This window comes from Emys orbicularis, chromosome 8 (assembly GCF_028017835.1).
Source record: "Emys orbicularis isolate rEmyOrb1 chromosome 8, rEmyOrb1.hap1, whole genome shotgun sequence".
In the NCBI taxonomy this organism is placed as follows: domain Eukaryota; kingdom Metazoa; phylum Chordata; order Testudines; family Emydidae; genus Emys; species Emys orbicularis.
The window spans coordinates 95,119,060-95,144,767 of record NC_088690.1 but is presented as its reverse complement, the minus strand read 5'-3'; the positions used below and the strand labels follow the sequence as shown (position 1 = coordinate 95,144,767).

General features: G+C 45.3%; 1 protein-coding gene across 1 annotated transcript in view; it reads right to left on the bottom strand.

Moving 5' to 3' along the window:
• Positions 1-25,708, bottom strand: part of DPYSL3 (dihydropyrimidinase like 3) — a 75,254-nt gene that overhangs the window by 14,469 nt on the left and 35,077 nt on the right. The window contains exons 2-6 of the mRNA XM_065408799.1: positions 10,495-10,583; positions 8,371-8,555; positions 4,790-4,954; positions 3,679-3,740; positions 2,988-3,068 (exon numbers count right to left, since the gene is read on the bottom strand). Coding sequence (XP_065264871.1) covers positions 2,988-3,068; positions 3,679-3,740; positions 4,790-4,954; positions 8,371-8,555; positions 10,495-10,583 — 582 coding nt within the window. The remainder of the gene's footprint in view (positions 1-2,987; positions 3,069-3,678; positions 3,741-4,789; positions 4,955-8,370; positions 8,556-10,494; positions 10,584-25,708) is intronic.

Here is a 25,708-nt window from a genome sequence, read left to right as displayed (position 1 = left end):
TTTGTGACATTTTGTATCCATTAGCTTGGAAGGCAGAAGTAATTTTCAAGGCTGCACAGCACCAGTAAACCTTGCACACAGCTTTGGGTGGTTAGGGTGGGACTGAAGTAGCAAGAACTCCTAGTCAACACTGATTCTTTGATCTCTCCATTTTCGTATGAAAACAGACATTGACTAACTTTGGGGATCTTTAAATTGATTCTTGCCGTCTGCAGGGTTCTTCAGAGCTTAGTTTGGAGACTCTACTCCTAATCCACCCCCTCCAAAGAAAGGAGAAAGAAGAAACTGAGGATGTGCTACAGAGTAAAACTGAGCACATTTGTCCCTGGTTCTTCAAAATCACAGAGGTACTATTCTCTGTATCCACAATTCCAACTACAAGGCACTATAATAGTGCAATCCATCCATTTCAGATCAAAACAATATTTTCCCCATTACATATCCCATGAATTCAGCCCCATAAGCTGATTGCTTCCTTGTATTGGGCAGAAATTCCCCCTTCCCCTATGGCTCTGGTATTCTGCACATCATACTATAGCATAACTGGCCTTGCACATTGTGAGGGTCTTTTCCTTCTGCTGCAGCTTTCAGCATTGGCTGCTGTTAGAGTGAACATACTGGACTCAATGGACTGTTCTGTTCCATTAGGATAATTTCTGATTCACTGCGCATCAATTTCTCTAACAGTGAACGGAAATGTCTTCTACTGACTCCTGGGTTTAGCAAGGAAGATAAATTAGTCTTGTTTCTACATAAGAGTGACATGCACAGGGTACTGTGTACCTTTATTTCTGCTCTTAAGCAATAACAGAGCCCACTTCAACCCAAGAGAAGTCAATATAAAACACGAGAAGCTCATCCAGTTGGAAAATATTAATCTTTTCCTGATAGGCGTTTGCTTTTCTATTGCTGGCCACAGCATGTCTGGAAAAATCAAATAACCTCCACCCAACACTCTCTAGCTCAAAGGAGTCTATAGAGAGGAAAGCAGCTTCCATATAGGAAGAGCCCAGGTAGAAGCCATTTTCCCAGACATGTTTGGTTCCAATGAAGAAGCCATATAATATTCTAAAAGCAGCAGACTCTGGGAAGCATGGCCAGCAAATTCCCTTCCCAGTGCCATCCGGCTTTCTTCCTCAGGAGCAAAGGTACCAAAGCATTTCTGAGAAACTGTCTCACTTCTTTTAATGGGAGGAGGAGGCAGACTACAGTCTAGGGTATCAAATTACACAGAGCAAATGAATAAATTCTCTGCAGCATTAGCCCCAGTGCTGCTGCAAATGAGGCTGGGGAATGGTGATTTTGCATCATCCACCACCGGGGTGACAGGCTGGTACCCACTGATAACACAGCTTCAGAGGTAACACTATTTGGAAAACCTTCATGTTATGATACTACCAAGCTTCCTGGGCCTAAATCTGAAGATATGTTTGGAGGCATGGGAGGAATAACATCAGTTTCCAAAGTGCATGAGAATAAAAAGTAAAAAAAAAAACCCACACAAGCACATAAATTGGCTGCTGCCATGGTGTCTTATCAGGAATCACACTGTAATCAGATAGGAATGACTGTACTGTATCAAACCATTAGTCCATTCCTCCTACAGAGGCCAACACATATCACTTCAGGAGAGGATAAACCCTCCATAATGCACCCTGCCAATTGGGCAAGTCTATACAGGGGAACACCCCCCCTTCCCCATAGCACAAGATTTCATTATCCCACCTCTATCAGTACCTTAATTTACATAGCTGCAAAAGTTTTTAACAGTCAAATAATTATCCAGTCCTCTTTTTAAACCCAGCTATTTCATTTTGCTTGGTAAGTTCCCCTGACTGCAAGTCTACATTGCATAAGGAAGCAATTCCTTTAGCTAGTTTTAAAAATACTGCCCACTAATTTCAACAAGTATTCCAGCCAAAGTTTAACCAAAAAATAATTCTTATTCCGAGCATGAAATGCTGCAAAATTTTGTCATAAAATGGCACTGACAGGCCAGAATTAAAAACAAAACAAAACCCATTTAAAAACAAACAAAAACTCATCTATTGTAGAAGTTATTGCTTCAGATTAAGTGAAAGAATAATGCAAAAATCTCACTTTTCACGGTTTAATTTCATTCAGTTTGAACAACAAAAATTGATTAGTTAGTTTGTAGGGCTGGACTGCCAACATTGCAGGGAAATGGCGATTTGTTAAGAAAATTATTACCAGGGGAATTTTCATGGAAACACTCTCATTGTTCTTCAGTTTTATAGTACAATGATGGATGGATTTTTTTTTTTTTTTTTACAAAGCCTAAATGTTCAGCTGTGTCTGGCATGGCAGTCTCCCTTATGTAATATATATATCCTAGACCAGGGGTTCTCAAACAGGGGGGTCAGGACCCCTCAGGAGGGTTGCGAGGTTATTACATGGGGGTCGCGAGCTGTCAGCCTCTACCCCAAACCCCGCTTTGCCTCCAGCATTTATAATGGTGTTACATATATAAAAAAGTGTTTTTAATTTATAAGGGGGGGTCGCACTCAGAGACTTGCTATGTTAAAGGGGTCACCAGTAAAAAAGTTTGAGAGCCACTGTCCTAGACAGTAATCTTTTTGGGTCATTTAGTACGTATTTGTACAGTCCCTAGCACAATGGGGCCCTGACTTGGTTGGTCTCTAGGAACCAGATTTACAAAGGTATTTAGGAACCTAAAGACTCAGATAGGTATCTAGTGGGACTGACTTTCAATGGGAGTTAGGCACCTAACCTGCTTAGGCACTTTTGCAAATCCAACTAGGCATCTCTCTGCATCTTTAGATGCTTAAATACGTCTGAAAATCTGACCCTAGGTGCCCCACAGTATAAAATATTAAATAACAATAATATATTCCAGAAGATGTCTGCACAGCTTCCATGCAGTATCTTTCCTCTAATGTACAGCATCAAAATCTTTCTGTCTATACCACACTTTTCAGCAGCAGTGTAGGTAGAATAGCATTTACCTGTTCAATGATATCCCCATTTTCGGCATGAACTTGAGCTATTGCACCTAGATCTCCCAGGCAGCTAAATATCTCATACAGCTGAAACAGAGTGAAAGAGGAAACATTATTACTACTCAGCCATTTTCACTTGGTCTGTTTGACCTTTAAAAAGTTCCCACGCTGTATCTTTCAACCGAAATCTAGACAGGCCTTCAGGTAAGAACAATGGAGGGTTGGAGAGAAAGAATTTGGTGTCAGCACAACACAGACCTCATTCACAGTCAGAACAAGGCTTGGTGTGTGAACATGCCATGTCTCCCCTTTCAGAATGCCTCTCTGCCATTCACTGAAGCACTCAAAGATTTCACCAAACCTTTGGAACTTGTATCTACCACCTCTGCAGGTCCTCCCAGCCACATCATCACATCTTTAAAATGGAGGTGCAGTATGCAAAGACTATGCACCCCAGCAAGCTGCTGACAGCAAACTGAAACACTGCATTTCGGGATTGATAGAAATAGACTCCAAGGGCCTCTGGATTAAAACCAACTGTGGCTGCAAGCCGCACTGTAAAATTTAGCAACCTGAATCATGATCATCTTTGCCCTGCTCTGATCACTCAGTACACTGCTTTGTTTCCAGCTACTGTTCTAACGAAATAAAAGGGGCCCAACAATGATTGCACACAAAGCAGTAATGTAGCTCTTACCTCTGTGTTTGACATCTGGTACAAATCCTTGTAGGCCATGTAAACCATGAAGGAGTTAACTCCTAGGTGGAGAAGAGGGAAAAAGAAGAAAGAGAAATGATTCCATTCCAGCTCTCTCCCTCTTATACATTCACAAGGCATGTGATAATTACACAGACCTAATGGAATGGGAGCCTTTGGCAGTAGCTAGAGGTGAAGCAGACAGTTTTCTGGTTTTCTTCTTGTTTGTTTATTTTCAGGACATTCTAATTCTCCATCTACGGCTACACAGGATCCCAAGAGATGTTAGAAAACAAGGGGATAGCAGAAGGCAGTTCTCCAAAACTCTATCTGCCACTCATTTTAACCCCTTTAGCACTGTCTAAAAAGGTCTAATAAAGATGGTGGAGGGAGCGTGCTCAAAGCCACAGAGAGGACCACTGGTCTGGAAGGACATATGCAGAATGTGCATGAGACAGCAGACTGACGGATGCATGCACAGCTGACTTCCCCACTGACTAGCATAAGCATAGATGCTGTTATTGTACCTTCATGTTGGGACTTTCAGTGGAAATTCTGTGCCTAAGTCATTTAAGGGCGAGATTTTCAAAAGCACGCGAGTGTCTCAGGCCCTTTGTGAGACCTACTCAAAAAACCCAACGACTCTGATGTGTTGTAATGACGCATGGACTGTGATCTGAGGATCTCATGGTGCTTTATAAATATAAATGAAATAACTCTCATAACTTCTCTCCCCACATGAAGTATTATCTCCCTATTTTACAGATGTGAAAAACCGAGAAACAGAGCCTTGCCTAAACTCAGAGTGAATCGGTTGCAAATCATGGACAGAACCCAGGAGTCCTGAATCTCAGTTCTTTAATCGCACTTCATGCTCTTTCCTATGCCACACACACAATGGCCCAGATCCTCAAAAATATTAGACATCTAATTTTCATTGACTTCAATGAGCATTAGGCGCCTAAACTTTGCGGATCTGGGCCTATGTGCTAACTGAGTCACCAGAGCTGAGGGTGATGGGAGCATTCACTGGAAAAAGGAGATTAGGGTAAAGAGACTTGAGGAATAAAGGGCAAAGGCAAAGAGGCCCTCCCCCCATCTCTCCACAAACCTTTTTCTTTAATGAGCATCTGTACTTCCTGTTTGACACTGTCGTTCCAGTGGGTGATGTCCACATGCAGGGAGTAGTCACAGCAGGTCTTCCCATCGGCCCACTCTCGCCACTTCTCATATGCCTCTGTCAGGCTGGCCTCTGGCTCAGGGATCACATGGTCAACTGGATGTGACAAGAGAGGCAAGCAGAATTGAGGGTGTGAAAGAAGGGCTCTTCCTCCCCACGCCATGTGCCCACTATCCCATTGGTTCCTCATGTGCTCAGCGACCCAGTGACTGCTGGCTTCTCACTGCATCCTTTACTGGGTGCTTCTTTTAATCTGCCTCAGGTCTCTGCTACCTTAGTGCCTTACTGCCCTCCCATATCCCAACCAGATTAAAACAAAATACCCTGATGGGTCCAAACTGCTCTCCCCGGCTCCCACAGCACAAGGGGAAATGAAAACAGCAAGCAGGTCTTCAGAGCTTCCCCCTCCATCATTTTCTCAGACACATCCGAAGTGCATTTATCAGACAGGAAATGCACTGAGCCTTGGCTTAACAGCTTTTGGCATCGCACCAAGAGCTTTTACAGGCTTCTGCTGAGAAATCAGCTGGAAGCACTAGGACCCTCCTCCATCCCCACCCCTACTTCCACCCCATTAAAACTTAGTTTCCTGCTAAGACGCAGTCCTAATGCACCTTTTATTGCCCCTGATGTAATCTGCTGCGGCAGTCCATTTTACACAACAGATGCTGCGAGGAAGACCATTATTCCAGTGGCCACCAGGGGAAGGAGAGCAGAAAGAAAACCCAAACTTTCAGCAGTTGGATCAATGATTTTTCTTACACCCTAAGAAGCTATCCAAAGCACAGACAGCTGTGACCGCTGCAGTAAAGCCCAAGTTATAAACCAGAGCACATCTATAGCATCCTTGAGGGCAAGAATCACGAATTCTGATTCCTTTTTCATTAGTGCTGTTTATTTCTTTGGACAGCATGGGATACTGGGGTATCATTCTGTCCCTGTGCTTGAGTTCATCTGGACATGCTGCCCTATTGTGAAGAATATTGTGTTTGTTGTTGTTCTTTGTTAAGTTGCCCAGAGGCCCTGGCTGTGGGCACTGGAGCTGTGCAACCTCATGATGTGGATTTGGATGAACAACTCCTTAGGTTTTTTACCCACCCCAGTCCCCTGACCCTCTCCTGAGTTTCAGTAGGTTTAAATGACCCTCACTTGAGTTCTGGGTTCAAATGAATTTACCTCCCTGATGTAAGTGAACCTCAATCAAAAGAGCACGAAAACAGGAGTAAGTGCTCATTCCACCTACTGTTGGACTGAAATGATAACCCTACCCGTGTTTGCTCCAAGCTGGGCCAGGGATCACTCAGAAGATTCATGCACCATGGTGATCTTTCAGAAACACTGGGCTCAGTTGCAAGATGGTAACAAAACTTCAAAGCAGGAAGTTTCACCTGGTTTGGGGTTTTATTGCAGATGTCTTACCCAGCTGCAGTAGGGCACCTAAATATTAACATGGCTAATATGTGACACTTAAGAGCAATCAGGATGAGGGTCAACAAAAATAAAACTCAGCATTTAGAATGTGTATTATGGGCCAAATTCTGCTCTCAGCTACACAAATGCAATCTCACTGATGTCACTGGCGCTGCATACCTGTAACACAGCAGAATTTAACCCCACATTCTTCAAAGCATTGCACATTCATCAATCCTCTAGGAGAGTTTGAGGCGCAATATGTTAGGTGCTGTGGTTTATTGGTAATCTAGGGCAGAAGTGCTTCTGTGGCACTCAAGTGAGCCTCTTCTGAGCAAGGTAGGGTCGATGCACTAATAAGCCTCACATTTCAATACCCAAAGGCATATTTTGTCCATTGATTAAGGAAACTTATCTTCACAACCCTCCCCAATCAATTCTGATAGATTAAAAATACTACTACTGCTAAGATCTAGCAAACATTCTGATGACCATGTCTGCTGGTAGCAAATGCTAGCGTTCAGGCTCGGTTCCACTTTCTATTCTAAACCCCTTTTTAATTGGAGATGTCAGCGAGACAGGCCAAGAGATGGGATTGCATGGCAAGAGACAATTTAGTCTTGGAGAGAGAGAGAGAGAGAGAGAGAGAGAGAAAGATGTGTTTCTCCCTCTGTTATATAGCAGGTTACTACTTCCGGCTGCATGGGCATGGATGCAGACAATTTGTTTATCTTAGCTGCTCAGGTGGCAAGTTTTCTATTGGCATCTCCTACTCCACCTAGGGGCAGGCAAACTTTTTGGCCTGAAGGCCGCATCGGGTTTCAGAAATTGTATGGAGGGCCGGTTAGGGGAGGCTATGCCTCCCCAAACAGCCAGGCATGGCCTGGCCCCCGCCCCCTATCTGACACCCCCCCTGCTTCTCGCCCGCTGACGGCCCACCCTCCGGGACCCCTGCCCCATCCACCCCTCCTGCTCTCTGTCCCCTGACCACCCCCGGACCCGCCGCCCCTAACTGCCCCCCGCCACCCCATCCAACCCCCCTCTTCCTTCCTACTGCCTCCCCGGGATCCCTGCCCCATCCACCCCCCCTTCTCCCTGTCCCCTGACTGCCCCCAGAACCCCTGACTGCCCCCTGCTGCCCCATCCAATCGCTCCTCTCATTCCTGACAGCCCCCCCCGGGACCCCTGCTCCATCCACCCCCCTTCTCCCTGACCGCCCCTGGAACCCCCGCCCCCATTCAACCCCTGTGTTCCCCGGCCTCTGACCGCCCCCACCCCTATCCACACCCCCAGCCCCTGACCACCCCCTGAACTCCCCCGCCCTCTAGCCAACCTTACCGCACTGCCTGACACACCGGTGCCTGGCGGCGCTACAGCCGCACCGCCCGGCTGGAGCCGGCCATGCACTGCGCAGCACAGAGACTGGGTCAGGCCGGGCTCTGCAGTTGCGCTACCCCAGGAGCTCGCAGCCCCGCCGCCCAGAGCATTGCGCCCTCGGCGCAGTGAGCTGAGGCTGCGGGGGAGTGAGGACAGCAGGGGAGGGGCCGGGGGCTAGCCTCCTGGGCCAGGAGCTCAGGGGCCGGGCAGAACGGTCCCGTGGGCCGGATGTGGCCCGTGGGCCGTAGTTTGCCCACCTCTGACCTAGATCCTGCTACGGTTCTCCTTCTATTCAACCATTCTTTCCTATTTAACTTGGGTCTCCCGCATATCTACTGATGCTCCCCATTACCCCTCCTTGACACCAGTCCTTTTTCCACAGCTCCTGCTAGGGTCTCCTCCAGCTGTCCAACTCCTTTCCCCTATGCCCACATAGCTCCCACGCATTTCTCCCCAAATCCCAGTCCAACAGCTGCCTTCTCCTAATTCATCCCTCACCCTTCTTTCTGCATAACAATAGCCCCTTTCCATTGTCATTCTCACCCAAGCTTCTTCTGCCAAAAAACCCCCCAAACTCCAACCACAACACACACCCCTTCTCAGGAACTACAGAAGCCAAGACAGTAAACAAGCTAGTCTTTTGCAAGTATAGGATGCTGAATGCAGCAGGCCCTTTTTAAAGCCTCTGTGGAGTCAACATGAAAGGAACTGCCCAATGGACTTACTGATCATGGTGGTTCCGCCAGCCAGGGCTGCTTTCGTTCCCTGGAAGAAGTCATCCACAGCGGTCATCCCCTTGTATGGCATCTGCAAGTGAGTGTGGACATCGATTCCTCCAGGGATCACCATCTTCCCATTGGCTTCTATGGTTTTAACTCCTCCAGGGACGATTAGATTGTCTCCAATTTGCCTGATGAGATAGTAATCAGGATGGTGAGCCACACACATATGAAACTTGACTAGAACGTACTCTACCAATAACCTACCAAAGTAGGGAAAACCCCCTATCAGTACAAGACAGCAGTGGACTTGAGACAATCTAAACACAGAAGACAGCAAGAACCTAAACCAATGTGAACAAGCTCTGCAGAAACCACCACACAAGGAGTTCATTCAACAGGACCGCTTTAATGTATGAGTGACTGGGAAGGGCTAGAAAGAGTGAATGGTTTCAAAATCTCTAAATGCCAGCCCTGCCCCCAGTAAATATATTTACCTCCCCACCCCACCCCTTAAGGCTCAAGTCTGAGGCTTACTTCTTACAAAGAATGAGAACTCCTAAGAGCAATGATACACTTGCTGGGCCAGCCCTGGGTTTGCAGGGTTTTGCCATTCCACTCACATCACAAGGTCCCTAAAGTAAACAAAGGCCTCTCTCACAGACATCGCTGGCTGCAGCTTTTGTGAACTCAAGTGTGGTTTTCAAGCCCAGTGTGTTCACCGTGCTTCTATGAAATTAGGGAAGATGCCTTCCCACTCAGGGAGATTCCCATTAGACCCTGTCCTTCTTGGAGAGGAAGGACACCTTTGCTAACTGCAGTACTGCATTGTGGGCAAGGCAGCTAAAATCCCAGTTCACTAAAAGTCTCCTCTAGGACCCTATGTATCTAAAAACCCTCAACTATATACGTACCTAAAACCTAAAATGCTCCTTCACTTCTAATCCCTACAATCCTGGAATTCCGTATCCTATATCCACATAACATTCCCCTCCCTAGATGCACCCAAAGTATAAAATCCTCCTCCCCATAGGCACTTACCTCTCTTTTCTCCTATAAACTAGTGCACCTACACCTTAGTACTCCCTTCTCTATAAGCCCCACATATGCATCTCAATGCCCTTTGCACATCGATTCCTGCACCCAAACCCATAGCCCCTGCCCCTATAAGTCCTATATTCACCAATCCTCTTCTCACTCTGCCCCTATAAACTTAGGATAAAAGACTGTCTGGCCTCATCAGAGAACTTTCAATCTCTTTGGTGTATCTGGAAGGGACGTAAAATAGGACTATATCCCTGGTCCCTGCATTTCAGTGTCAGCCAGCCTAGAACACCTCTCGCAGACCAGTACTGAATATTCGGTAAACACTACTTCTTTCCATGACTCCTTCATGGCACCAAACCAGTGGTTAATAGGCTGCCTTTGTCTTCAGGCTTAAAACAGACATGCCTCTTAAAAATTATTTTCCTACTGCAGGTTTTAAAAATACATTGCCATCAAGGGAAGGGTGAATATTTTCTTTGTACCACAGGGCAAGGCATGTTTTTTTGGAAGTGTTTAAGTTCCCTTGCTATGAACTATCCTAGGGCTTGCAATCCACCAAACTGGGATTTAGTCCCATTTCATATACTTTACACATTAGAACAATTTCAGCCTTTAAACAGTGGAGTCATTATTGTACTCCAGAACACACCCAGAAGCCAGATAAAAAGATGAGATTCACAGTTTTGCCTGAAATCTCTGAGAATTTTAAAGACGTAGCTTCTCAAAAGCACAGATCCATCCTCTTTAGCTCTAACAAATGGGATCTTGTATAATTAGGGAAAGTGTCGTTCTTGTGACATAATCCTGCTGGATACTGGACAAAACAGAAACTAAAAGATCATCCCTGTTCCCACTGCAGTTAGATATTATCTCAGCATACAATGGATACTGTGTCATAACTTATCAGTTTAACTGAATTTTATTCACCGAGAAAGGAGAAGGAATTCAGTGTCTCACCAGGTGGGCAAGCAAACTACAGACTCCACCCAACCTGGACTGGCATACAATAGCCCACAGACCTACAATTCCTGCAGTCAAGAGGTAAAAAGAGTAGATAAGAGAATATGGGAATCCTGTACATACTTTATGAGACCATCCTCCATGTAAATGTCAGCATGGAACGACTGGTCATCATTGACTATTCTGCCTCCTTTAATAAGAAGACGATCACTCTGTGGATGGAGAAATAAAGCAGTCATGAGTGTTAGAAAATATATACTTGTTACTGCAAGGAACCTTCTTACTGCAAAACAGCTGTGCTTAGCAAATACATTATCTTCTATACAACATGTGCAGTGTGAATTAGTTTAGGTTATAAATTCTGACTGTTTAGTGATGTGCTGCGGTTGTATTAAGCTATTTCTGTATAAAACAGGTTTGCAGAAATAGAGGAGTGGCAAATAGCTTAATACAACCTGAATTTTCGAGTCTTTGGCATTACTTCACCTTAACATATAGGACGTAACAGATGAGTTACACAAAGCACAGGTGTTTTTTCAATTGTTGAGAAAGAACTCAATGCTTCCTAAACATAGCATGCAAATGATAAATATGCATATACTTTCCATACCACATACCAATATCTAATGTGAATTCAGCAGCAGTGCTGAAGTATTGGACTGATCTAATGCCCAACAAAATCAATGGAAATCTTTCCACTGAATTCACTGGGCTTTAGATCAGGCTCTGTGTCAATAATTGGCATAAAGTAATAAGAAACAGATTACCATTTCTTTGGATATTTGTATATTATTAGACAAAGATTAGAAAGTTACCAAGATTGTGAAATAAACCCCAAAGCTCAAGGATGAAAGGTTTCTCCCTCTAGCATAATCAAGCTCACTTTTTTGTCCTTAGAGTGATATCTGGTATAGCTATTGACAAGGGAAAAAAAACACCCTTTCAAAAAGTTATACTTATCTCTAGTTTTTCCTTCTAATATACAACTAAAATTCAGTACTAATGAAAGGTACAAGATAAGGTACAAGGTACAAGCCCTGGATGTGGAAGTTCTGCACTATTTACAGTACCTATATAACAGCATGGGCAACAGCACTGTCTTCTCCTCCCCACAGTGCCTCTGCAGAGGACAGAGGGGTAGTTCAGTTTCCGTAACCCATTCAATCCTGGGTTTCTGTTAACACTTCAAGACTGCCGAGAAGCGCCAGCTGTGCTGGTGGTTTTTGTGATGTGGGTATGTGTGTCCAGTGGAAATGGGAATGGAGTCCACCACACCCATTTCACATTCCACATAAGTAGGGTGACCAGATGTCCTGTTTTTAAAGGGACAGTCCCATATTTAAGCCATCCTGCTTTTTCTTTAAAATGGGCAAATTGTCCCGTATTTTCTGTCTCTCCCGCCCTCTCCCGAATCAGTACTGGTGAGTCCTGCTGCTGGCCAGATCCCTGCTCGCCAGCCGCCCGCCCACCAGCGGTGAATGGGGGTGGGAGGGTCCAGTGGCCGAAAATGGGTGTGGGTGTGCAAGGCTGGTGGCGGGGCAAAGATGCACCAGCTCTTGGCCAGCAGGGCTTCACCCCCATCCCATTTCTGGCCGGTGCTGGCTGTGCGCTGTGGTGGCTCGTGGGTGCAAGCAGGCTCCAGGCAGCGGCCAGTTATGTGTTGCCTCTGCTGCCCATCCTTTGGCCCTTTATGTCCTCTCCCTGCTTTTCCCCTCCCCCCCCCCCCCCCAGCGGGGCGCATCCCACTCCCAGCGCTATGTGGACAACCAGCCCCTGGTCAGAGCTTCACCTCCCCACCCCTCCCCCAGAACGTGGGGCTGCTCCGTCCCCTAGGCACCCTCCCCTGCTGAGCCACCTCTCTGGCCTGGTTCGCTGAAGCCCTGTAGTCAGGTTCCTTGGGCCCGGGTGCACAATCATCCTTAGGGCTTAACCCCTTCCTGCCTGTGCTGTAGCCGGAGGCGGCTGGGTTATGGCCAGTAGCAACCTGGAGGTGTTTGCTGCCTTTTGACATTATGCAGCAGCTAACCCCACCTTCCTTTCCCCCCCCCCTTCCAGCTGGAAGCAGCTCCCGTCCCTTCCCTCCCACACAGTGCCGAAAGGCTGCTGCTGGCCACATTCTGGTGTGAACCCTGGCAGAAATCTGGGGAGGACGGCATGTGACCCTGCATCCGTCCCTGTCCCCCCGGCATGTGTTGCCTCAGGAAGACGCGGCACCAGGTACCAGAAGAGGCAGGTCCGTCCCGGGGGCCCAGCTAGATATGGAGGGCAGAGAGCACCAGGCAGGGAGGGTCGGGTAGGTCAGTCATCCCCCGTGTGAGAGAGGTGTACGGGAGTGTGGGTGGAATGGGGGTGTCACCCCTCCCAATGTGAACCCTAAAGCCTTAAAGATAAGAAGGTAAATAAAAAGAATCTAACTATGCAGTATTTCTTTTTAATGGGGCTCAATACACTTGATGTTAATTTGAATGTTTGTACTGCATAGTTTTGATTGATTGCTGTTGAACTTGCTTGAATAAGTGTAATTTTACCAGGTGTCCCGTATTCAGCATAGGAAATATGGTCACCCTACATATAAACCTCCAAGCAGCCCTTCTGTGGCAATGATGTTTGGTCACTATATTGACTTAAACTGAATTTTAAAAAGTGAACTTGGAGGGGCAAGGCTATGTGTTCCATTCCCCATCCACTGATTCATCAACACTACTGTTTCCTGTTACAAGTGGCATAAGACTTCTCTGAAGCTATATCGCATGTGTATCTACAGAATAGTCGAGGAGCATCCATGTTATAATCACTAAAGACCCATCAGGGTATTAATTCTGAGGTCATCGTGAACCACTGCACAGTTGAACAGATGTGTTCTGGGAATGAATTTATTTTAGAAGTCAGAAAATAAAAAAGTAGATTCACACACACAAAGTCTGATTATGTGAACACATAGCTGTGCAAACAATGGAGACCTTAAGTCATCCAGGACATTTACCTTGATTAATTCACTCACAACTGAGGCTATGTCTACACTACCGCGGTAAGTCAACCTATGCTATGCAACTCCAGCTACAGCTGGAGTCAACGTACCTTAGGTTGAGTTACCGCTGGGTCTACACCGCGGGGGGTCGATGGGAGAAACTCTCCCGTCGACTTACCTTACTCTTCTCGTTGGGGGTAGAGTACAGGGATCGACTGAAGAGTGATCTGCTGTCGATCTGGCGGGTCTTCACTAGACCCGCTAAATCGACCGTTGGTGGATCGATCTCAGAGCGTCAATCTGGGCTGTAGTGTAGACCTGCCCTGAGCCTCATCTCTCCATGGGATGGAAGTGTTATTTTCCCTTTCCCACAATACAGAAACCAGGGGTCACCCAATAAAATGAATAGGCAGCAGGTTTAATATAAACAAGAGGAAATACATTTTCACACAACGCACAATTAACCTATGGAACTCATTGCCATGGGATGTTCTGATGGCCAAAAGTATAATTGGCCTAGGTATGAACTAGATAAGTTCATGGGGTACAGGTCCATCAATGGCTATTAGCCAAGATAGTCAGGGCAATCCTAAACCTCTGACTGCCAGAAACAGAGAGGGGAAGACAGGGGAGAATCTCCCCAAAATTTCCCTGGGCTGTGCACTGCCTCTGAAGCTCTGGTACTGGCCACTGCCACAGATAGGATACTGGGCCAGATGGACCACTGGTCTGACCCAGTATGGCAGCTCTTTCGCTCTTAAATACCATAATGAGACTGTAGCTATAGCAAAGCTGAGGTTGTTACTATACCAAAACTGTAATGAAAATCTAACGTGTCACAGCATCAAAATAACAGCTTTTGTGCCTCTGTATTCCAGTGTATATTGATGGAAGAACTGTGGCTATCATTTTAAGCAGCAAAATCCAGGTAAATAACAGTGTGAGTCAAGACTTAAGTTGGAAATCCTTGTCATTTCAGGGATCTGAATTAGGCCTTTTACAGCAAATTTCCCCAAGGCCTCCAAAATGGCTTCCCCAAGCGCATTTACACATATACCCCTTTGGCTTTTACGCACAAAAATGATTGTGTGCACAAATTTTGGAAACACATTTGAGGCTCTTTTACAACATGGCTACATGTTATTTCCATATACATAAACACTGAATTCACTTTGCGTTATTTTAAATGCTACTCGAGAAAGGGGAAAAAAGACAAATGTATGAAACCACCAGAATTTTACATGGGACGGTGGTGGTTGTTCAATCAAGGTGGTAACAAGTCCAATGGCAGCACACGAGAGAGTTGGACTGAAACTATTGTGTTTGCTGGAACAGTTGGGATTCTCCCTGGAGAGTTAGCCAAGTCAATGGAAAGCACACAAGATCGTCCTACTGTTTGTGGATTATTGACACAAGACTGGTCTGGCTAGTAATATATCTAGATGGTAGATATATGAGAAAAGAGCCTTTGGCGTGGGCTAACTTGGCAGTTGTTTTAGCTCAAATGGAAGAGTCTTTGCCCATGGACACCGGCTTGTATAGCCAGTGGCCTACATTTCCACTTCCATCTGCACCTGAAAGGATACTCTCCATGTTGGCAACCCAAGCTCATGTGACCTGACATTATACAAGGGTCCCTTTTGGCTTGGTGGCATTAGTTTTTTCTTCTGGGGAAGTACGTCCGCAACAGTAGTAAGGAAAGACCTTCGAAAAAACAAAATATTAATGGGTCGTACAGGAAGGGCAAGTAGCTCTCAAGACCACAAACCTCAAAAGCTAATACTCTGGCCGACCTCTGACATTTGAGATAAGGATCAACCACCAACCTTAACTACTTACAGTTGAGTCTAACCAGCCCAGCTCCAGGGACAAGCAACGTGGACAACTTCTAAAAGTCTTTTCTAGGGATGCCATACAGGATTTAGTCTTCTCAAAAGAAGATACATGGGATCTAAACAGTCCCCTTCAATCATCAGATTTTTTTTTTAAACTAATCTCCGACCCTGGCAATGTTCTGATCTGCCCCATCACTTTTCAAAACCCATCCCTCCCTTACTGTACTCTCAACTCCACCCAGTACCAACAGCAGCATCTTCCTCTATTTCCATTGGTAGGGAAGTAGCGTTTTAGTATCAGAGCCCCCCAACCAATACTGACTGAAGGTTCCATCTGCTCCCAGCAGCCACGGTCATTCTGAACTCTCACTCACAGCCCTTCCTCCTACAGCAAGTTCAGATTGTCCCCCCTATATCTCCCCACCCCCAAACTCTTCTTCAATTAATGAACTCTGGAAAGATCACCATAGTGATTGCAATTGGCAACCTAGCATAAAATGAGAGAAATATCCTCCTGGGGGTCTCTTCTGCATGCAACAGCCAATGCACCTGAGAGCTGTTTGTTTGTACATTCTCAATCATGTGCAAACAAGACAAAGAATCAGGGTGGGGAAGGGGTTTTAATGAACAACGCTCTGAACACTGACTGCACCTTGGCTCTGGGACCCGGAGAGAAAAGGCTTGTAAATTAGCCAAGGTTTTACCATGCAAAGGCTCTCCATTATTGTATTGCCTAAATCCTTAATTACCAGCAGCTGAAATAGCCTCACCCCTCTCTGCACCCCAAATATGCAGCATTAAAATAGGCCATGAACTCACATCCCACATGCAAAGTCAAACAGACACAGACTGAAAGTGTACCGCCCCGCCCCCCACCAAAGTGGCCTGGCAGAGAGAACTACAGCTTCCCCTGCTCCTTTTCACGGTTGACTTAAAGTTCAGACAGCAGAACTAGGCATTTTAAAAGGTTCACCGGCTAGAGGAAGAATTTTGGGGGCTGGGGTGTGGCCGCAGGTTATATAAATAGCTGTACAGGCTAGCCCAATGGGAGTGTCTAAACGGTCTAAACAAAAGATGGAAATGCAGCCGCACTGAAAGGGCAAGCGATTGACTATGTGACCTCTCTTCAACAGCAGAGGAGGTGGTTACAGCACTGGGCTGGAGTCAGGAGACCGGCTGTTACTGACTCTCTCTGCAACCTTGAGAAAGTCACAACCTGACTTGGTGTGTCAGTATCCTCATCTGTATAGTGAGGATATTAAGGCTTCCCTCACCTCTGTAAACACTTAGAAATCTGTGGATACACCAACTAAATATTTAGTAACCGACACTGGTTTGGTGAATAGCATCAGGAAAGCCCAACATGGAGATTACTACTGTTGTTATAAACCAGGGGTCGGCAACGTTTGGCACGCAGCTCGCCAGGGTAAGCACCCTAGCAGGCCGGGCCAGTTTATTTACCTGCTGACGCGGCAGGTTCGGCCGATCGCGGACCCCACTCGCTGCGGTTCGCCGTCCCGGTCCAATGGGGGCGGCGGGAAGCGGCGTGGGCTGAGGGATGTGTTGGCCGCGGCTTCCCGCCGCCCCCATTAGCCCGGGACGGCGAACCGCGGCCAGTGGGGGCCGCAACTGGCCGAACCTGCTGCGTCAGCAGGTAAATAAACTGGCCCGGCCCGCTAGGGTGCTTACCCTGGCGAGCCGCGTGCCGAACGTTGCCGACCCATGTTACAAACATACATTATCTAAATGTTTATTTCCCATCTCTGCTGAGTCCTGAGTTCCATGCTGCTGCTCTGCTTGTATTGTAGTCTGTACAGTCCTAGTAGTTAATGACTGGGTATAGTAACCAGTGGGAACGCAGAACTTCAACCTGATCTAATGGGTTCAGAATTTATACTAACTGCAGAAAAAATGAATGTCTATCCCTAGGGCCCCAAGGCTCTGGCAGATACTGGCATGGCAAGGAAATTCCCACCAAAAGCTATGCCTCCTACACTTCAGTCCCCACCAGCTTGGTGCGTAGGGATGCACATACTGCAGTGGAAGAGCGTACACCAGCACACCCCTGGCACCTCCCACCTTAGGTAGGGAGTTTGGGAAGCCCCAGCTACTGCTCAGAATTGCTTGGCTAGAAGAAGTTCAGAGAATCTGGAATAACTAAAGCTATTAAAGAAATAAAATAGTTTTAAAAATTACTCATTTTAATTGCCAACAAAAACATGCAAAAATAAATAATCAACTGGAAAAAAAAAATCTGGTCTCCTTCCTCCTGACCCCTCCAGGGCAGTTCTCCCCTCCTTGCATACACTAGCAACTTGTCTACACGAACAAGCTAGGGTTGCCAATTTTGGTTGGACATATTTCTGGAGGTTTCATCACATGACAATCTTTAATTAAAGAAAATTAATCTTTAATTCCTGGAGATTCCAGGATAACCCTTGGAGGGCTGATAACCCGTTAGCAAGCTGGGGTGTGAATCTATCCCATACTAGCCTATCCCAATCTATCCCACTGTCGCGGACTAACTGTCCATGGGCACCTTGCTGATGTGTGCTAACAGTTTGTTAAAGCGCTCTGATATAGTCCTCTGAAAACAGGACTAGCTCAAAGTGCTCTAACAACCTGTAAACACATGTCAGCAGGATACACACGGAGGGTTAGACCATGGCAGGCTAGTGCAGGGTAGATTCAAACCCCAGTTTGCCACAAACTAGTCATTCATGTAGACAAGCCCTATGGTTTCTCTCCCTCCACTATCTGTTATGGCCTATTGTTCCTTTTTTTTTTTTTTTTTTTTAATGTTCCAGATCTATTCTAGATCACAGGAACATTCCTTCTTTACCTACTTGCCAAGCACACCCATGTACCTACCCAAATCAGCAACGAATGCTGGTGACTGTTTATATCCTGTCTGAAGCTGAATTTCCTAAATGACTGGACAAAAAAAATACTGATTGATCAGCATGTCTCTTCCAGATGCCACCACTTAATACATACACATCATGGTGCTGCTAAGATTTGTCGTAGCTGAGAGTATCACAGGCTCTGAGGTCCTGAATCTGCAGAGCTTACTTGGGCAAAACTCCCATTAAAGTAGTGAATGGGAGTTTTGCTGGAGTCTGATCCACAGGATCAATTCCTGCCCTAAGTGCTGTGGCTTGGACGTGAGCGCACACAGAGCCTGAGCCCCAGTGAAGTCAATGGGAGTCTTTCGGCTGGCTTGTACGGGCTTTGGATCAGTCCCATGAACGGAGAGTGTGCTGAGCACACAGAGCACAAGCCTGTGTATTGAACACACATGCTAACCATTGTTACGCTTTGGTAGGGTTTTCTGAAGGACACTGAACCCTCATTTCAACAGCTGCTGTGGGCAAGTAGCTACTCTGTGCTCAGCACAGCATGCCTGGTAGCTCCTCCCTATTGGAGCTGCATAATGTCACTAATACAGATTAAAAAAAAAAGCACAGCATGATATGGACCAGCCTCCTCTGGCCTGCAAACCAAATGCAACTTCCATAGTCATCCTAAGGAAACCTCAGCTGTGAGTGGAAGCCAGCTGAACTGATTACAGGCAAGTGAGGAGGGAAGCAAAACACAAGGTGGCATGGTCACTATTTGAAAAAATATTAAGTGGCCCCCTCCGCTATAGGCAGTTCTCTGAAGAACGCTCTTCTCTCATCTATCTCCCACATCCATGTTCAGTTCTGGTGGTTGAGAGGCAGGTGGCTACGGAAGAGCAGAATGTTATAATTAAGGCCCTTCATTTCTGGTTTTTACTGATTTTTACCGAAAAAATCCCAGGTTTTACTAAAGCTATTGGTTTTTTACCAACTTTCATCCCAATTTTGGACCACTCAAGTACATGAAAATCCTGCTTATGTTAAGAAAATCCAATTAACTACATCAAGCAGACGAGTTTATATCAATAATAAATCAGTCTAAGTGTAAATGCGAAGCTGCCTATTAAAGGAAGGCAATGACATGGAAGAAACAGACACGCACACACATGCAGGTGCATATGTGTACATACTGTTAAGATTCAGTCCGTGAAATAAAGCACAGCATCAAAATGCTTTTACTTTCCAGACTCTTACAATTCTCTATTTGTTGCTTTTTCTTCTGTCCTCCAATATTAGAAAAAACGTTGAAGTTAATTTTTTGCACCAATTTTCACCTGATTATTTTTGTAATAAACACCAATACATTCCCAGGAAATGTTAAACAAAATAAAAACTGAAAACAAAGACCCGTGGTAATAATGCAGGGTAAGAAGATAGAGATTAGATAAGTACATAGCTGCTTAGAAAGAGCTCAAGGGCATCCAGGAATCACCTGTTCTCTATCATTAGCAAGGGGAGGAAAAATCCTTCAACCAAATCTGAAAGGTGGCCCAAGCTGCGGTCCCCAGAGACAAGGGATCTGGGCTTTGGAATGTGTCAGTGGGAAATTCAAAATTGCAGGCAATTGTTCGTCATCTATTTGTGGAGGCAGCCCGCTCCAGAGCTGACCTTATACTTTCAAGCTGGCAGCCAGCGTTGGGGATTGTGGCTTTAGGCAGATAACCACCAAATTACGCAACATCCTAATTCAGCCCAGCCAGGGTGTGTTTTGAGGGGCTCTGTGTCTGAGCTGCTCTTCAGTTTACACCATGTTTACAGGAGTCTGTGCAAGATGCAGGGGGATGGTCCCTTTGAGTGAGCAGGTGAGAGGTCTGATTACTATGCCTTTCAGTTCTAAGCACTTGGAAAGACTTTGCATTTTACATAAAATAAGCCAAACGCCGATGAATTGCTCAACAGGCACAGGCAGAATCTAGGGCTTTCCCTGCTTCTAATGGTTTGGGCTGAAACAATGATTTCCTAGGTCTTCCTAGATATTCAATGCCATTAAATACATTCAGCTCATTTTGTTTTGCAGTGTTCCCTCTCTCGTTGCCTGTAGTGCTCAAGCTGTGGTCTGAGACCCAGACTGCGAGGCAGGGACTCTGGAGTTTGAATCCAGGCTCTGACACTAGCTCCTTGTGTGACCTCAGGCAAGCTGCTTAACATCACTATGCCCTGCATCTGCACCCTGGAGAAATTACAGACCAGGGCCCAAGGGTAATACATTTTGAATCCAGATCCAAACTTTACCAGCATTCAAAGGGTGTTTCGATCAGAGGTTTTGAATCATGCTTATCTCTACTTATTCGCCTATCTAACCAGAGTGTTTTGACGATGCATTAGTGTTAAGCTCCATATATACATGTATATGTATCAGTGTACTAGCCCAAGCTGAGGTTACTTTGACTTTACTGGAATACATGCCTAATTTTCATCCTCCTCTTTCTTTTTCCTTGAGCTCATCAGATTTCCTTAGCTGTCTGCTTTCTGTCTGTCACACATTCCTTATAGCTAGCCACCTCGATGCTTGCTATGCTAGACAATATTGCTAGGCTGTAGGATGCAGCTACTGCTGTTTCCAAGCCCAGAGAAAAAAATCATCAAACGCTTTTGAATTTGAAGACTTTTTGGTTATCACCTTTCCTCCCCCACATAGTGAATGCAAACACAGGTTAACAGCACACACTCCTAATAAGAACAGAGCAGGCCTGGCAGCACCTCGTCATACAGAGCTCACGTACAGAAGGTCTTGCAGACTGAAGCCTCTTTAGAATGGATTCTTTCAAAAAATAAAAATATATTTGACACCACCTGCCCAATGGCATCCTAAATAAATAAGGCATCAATGTTTTATGGTGACAATGACAATCTGGGTGGGTGGTACAGTGCCTAGTGCACTCATCCTATAATGCTGGGTACCAGAGAGAAAATAAGAGAAAGAAGTGAGTGAGACACAACTGAAAAGAGAGAAACCACAACTGGAGAAGCCTTAGGACAGACAGAAATGGGACACCCCAACAGAGACAATCGGATCAGTCACAGACACTAAGGGCCAGGTTCTCAAAAGTGCTCTGCCCCCAGCAGCACTTACTGTGACACTAAGAGCCAGATTTCCCAGAGAGCTCAGTGGTCAAGGTGCTGAGAGCTCTTTTGAAAGCATGTCTCCAACTGCGAGTGCTGAGCTCTTGGGACAATCTGGCTGTAAGTGCTGTCTCCTGAAAGGCAAGAGGAACATTGGGATAAGGCCAGGGAAGGGGATAAGTCAATGGGTCTACCACAGAGCTAAGAACTCAGTGGAGATGTGACTCTGTAATCCATGACAGCATTTACACAGCACTGTAATAAATACAGGTGATGATTTATAAGAGTCAGCATCAGACACAGTCCCTGTTCCAGAGAACTAGCAGTTGCTAACCTGCTCTGATAATATATCTGTTACATGAACTTCATATTCTTAAGTGTATGGTTGCTCTTCTCTCATCCATGCCCTTAAAACCCACAATAAAAAATAAAAATAAATACCTCTCATTCTGATTAGGGGCATCATCCTAATGAGTCCCCCTCCAGAGGAGAATTTATCATTTAAAACTAACAGATCTGGTTAGCAATAAGACTCAGTTTTGTGGCAAGTAACTTGAAAGAGTTTATCCTGTCCAGCTAAAAGGGCCTCTGTCCAGATTCTCTGGGGCCAAAGTTTAATCTATATTTAGAATTTGATGGGGAAATATAAATGTCAAGTCCACTGCTAAGAAATTGAATAAAAGCTTGGTGGCCACCATTTGTGTGTGAGATACAAAAGTACCACCCCCACCCTCACCCCCTTACTCCTGCAGCAATTCTCTAACACCACACAATTAGCTGCTCCAGAGCCCATTGACAATGCTCCCAGTGACTTCAACAGGAGCAGAGTTACTTGTTCTCCCTAATTTGTGCAGGTAGTTTATCACTGCAGCACAAATATGCTACATGAACTGACGTGCTTGCTAGACACATTCATCTCATGAAAGTAGTATGTGGGTTATGGGAAAGGGAGCAAAATGTTTACTTCTTTGCTTCAAACAAAGGACAGTACATAAAAAATAAGAACTAAAAAAAAACCATCTGACAGCATCATTTTCTTGAGCTGTCTGGACTCCAGTTTTGAACATTTGTTACCGTAAAAAAAAAAAAAAAAAAAGAACCCCTACAAAACACAATAACATTAATAGAAACATTTGGCATTATTTGCCAAGAAAGGCAAAAAACAAAAAGGAAACAAAGGTTAAGTGGGGAAAAGGAATTGGAATTTTAAAACTCAAGATTTGCAACCTAAGGGTCAATCCTGCTAACACTTGCTACCAAACCTACCAAATGTTCAATACTAAGTGTCAGAAGAATAAGGACCTGGGCTAATGACACAGGAAAGGACATTATTTAAAAAAAATCCCAAACATATGTCCCAATCCTGAAATCAGATCCACACAGGTATGCAGAACCCCACTGACTTAAAGAGGACTTCATTGCAATGATAAGGATAAGCCTGACAAGATCAGATTGCAGGACTGGATCTGTGATTTTTATCTTAACCACGTCCTTATAAATTTAATCTGACTTGTTTTCCCAGCAGGCCCCTAGGATTCATTCCTTCTAGAAAGGGGAGGGACAGTAAATCAGTGAGAGCTGAAGACAAGGCAGCTGCAGGTGGAAGAATAATGATTCCTACACGCCTCACTCCACTGACTTGAAAATAGAGAGAGACAAACGACTGTTAAATAAGGAGATGAAAACACTTAAACCATTAAGGGGGGATTTAATTATAATTACTGGATAAAATGATGACATAATTTGGGGAACTATACATTTTTTTTTATTTCATTTTGTTGCAGATGTGAAGGGCTGCTCATTGCTAATAACTGCTAATGACCCTAATGACTTTATTTGTATATTATATGCTAGAGGATGAATGAGGCCTCAAATAAAAGGATACAGCTTTATCTGGGGTTCATCCTGGGCGCTGGAGCCAGACACTCTCCCCATATGAATAAGAAAGAGGAAGATCTGCATTAGCTCCTATCCATTAGCTTCAAGAAAAAAAAATGACATCATGTCTATGGGCTCTGGAATCTGTTTAGGAGGTGTCCAGATGTAAGGGGACTTGGGGGGGAGGAGGAGAAACTGAAACACTTTTGAGGAAATGGGCCTGAGTAATGGCCGGGCTTCTGCAGCATGTTCACTCAGAGCGGCCTCGGATTACAATAAAGACACTGTTCGCCCTGCCAAAGCTCATTTGTGCTTTTCCACACCCACCGAGTCTCCATGCCAGCCAGCGTCAGGCTGCAACATTAACCATTGTTGGACAAGGGACATTTATCTGCAACGTGCAGAGAACTGTGGAGAGAGTATGGTCATGGGGTTACATGGAGGAGACCAAGAGTCTGGATTCCTGGGCTCTCTTTCAGGCTCTGCTAGACTTGTCACGTAACCTGGGACAAAAATGCACTTCTCCGCTCTGTAACCTCAGTTTAGTACCCTGTGAAATGGGGATACAGCTAGATCTGTGGAGAGGTGTCGAGAGACTTGCTATTTGTAAGGCACCATTAGCTCCTCAGATGTAAGGGCTCTGCAGGTCATGTTGTCAGTGGCACAGCCCTCTTGTCACAGATACAACTCTTAGCTGTTGCACATCTCACTACCTGATTGCAGGCACAAATATGTGGCCTAATTTTCAGGAGCTGCTGCACACTCGTACATCCTAATGAAAGTCACTGAGAGAATCTCTGAAAACCAATCCTATAGCAAGCTTTTCACAATCAGTTCCAAGTGCATTTCTTTTGCAGGCACAGACTATGCACCCAACCCTGGTGGGATCTAAGCTTGGCTCAAAGTTTCCTCCTAATGCAACTTTGCCAAAATCCTTGGTGAGACAGCAGACATCTCACTCCTCATCTCCTTTATCCTTTTCCTGCATTCTTGACATTGGCATTTTTGACTGAGGTAATAGATTATTTTTTAAAAATAGTTACATTCTATCATGTCCATACTCAGCTGACATTCCAAAATATTGGGTATGCTCGTAATGCTTCACAGCATGATGCTGTATGGACCACAGGTAGCAATTCCAGAAAGGCATACTACCTCTAGCCAGGGACAGCAGCGCTCACCCTGTTTACAAGACACAAAGGCATAGGTAAGCATTCCATGGAAGCAGATGTGTGGCTTTAAATTCTCCTCTCATTAAAGGAACAATGGTAACTAAGATGTTCTTGCACCAGTGGTTTGATGTCCCCCTCTCATAGCAGTGAGTCCCAATTTTGTCCCCTCCTACTTACACAAGAGCCCAATGAGGGCCATGATCTGGAACTGTAGGGGTGGTAAATACCTATCTACCTCAATAATTCTCAAGCTATTTTCTATGGGTCACGGGTGGTGTAGGGAAAATCATAGCGGCTGGGGGTCTGCAGAGAGCTGGCTGGTCACATGGTGGTGGCCCTTTTGCTTGTTTCCATATGCTAAATCACATCAAGGAGGCTAAACACAGGTTTTCCACATAAGCAATTGTTGTAGTTGCCATAAAAGGTGTTAATGCAATCATGAATAGGGGGAGAGGTGGTACTTGCAGTGAATGGAATGGGACTGGCCACAAGACAAGCTATGTAGTACAACATGGTCCATAGTATGAAAAAGTTTGAGAACCCCAATCTATGCTATCTGGAGAGGAGGATGGATCTAGCAGTCAAAGCACAAGACTGAGAATCACGACATCTGGATTCTATCCATCACTCTGCCAAATACTGCATGGTTTCAGGCAAGTCACTTCACTGGGCCTCAGTTTCTCATTCGGCAAAATAGGGATAATAATGCTTACCTACCTCCTAAGGGGAAGAGGAGTGAATTATCTTTCTTATATCTAAAGATAATTTGGGGAAAGGAGGTGACCAGGAGCATCTCTGCTCACAGAAATTCAGGGGCTGAGATGACTTTCTCCTGACCTGGGGTCCAAGATTTATTACTGACATGAACTATAAGCTCCTCATTGCAGGGATGTCATTTATTATTCTCTAAAGTGCCCTCAACTTCTAAGGCACTGTATAAGCAGCAGTACTTACAGTCCTGAAGCAGTAAGTAATATTTCTGGATGAGCCAAGAATTATCTTGATACCTCTCCAGCTGCTCCATGTTTGTCCCCACATCCTATACAACAGACACTCTGGGCGCAACCAAATCAACTGCTCCGGGTCTCCCTGTGGTCCCCCTTCAGTGTGGATCATGCTTTAGCCATCTCTAACCTCTCTACAATCCATTTCTATGCAGTCCTTCCAGCTCATGCCGATACAGACTGTACACACACTCCACTCATCATCTACCACTCAAACGCTTGGCTCCTCCATTGCACTGGATTCTTGCCTATCACCAGTAGCCCTTGGAAACAGATTCACCAGAAAAACTCTGGGCCTCCTAGAAAATTATACAGTTGCTAACAATAATAAGATGGTCAATCCAAGGGACAGTTTATGCTGCAATTTTGCTGTTTGACATGGGAGAGGAACCAAAGGGCTGAGGAAGTACACGGAGTCCCACAACTAGATCCCTTTGATTTCCCAGTGCTTATAATTCCGAGGCACTGTATATCCTCTAAATCCCAATACATTCTTCAGGACAAAAGCCACTAAACC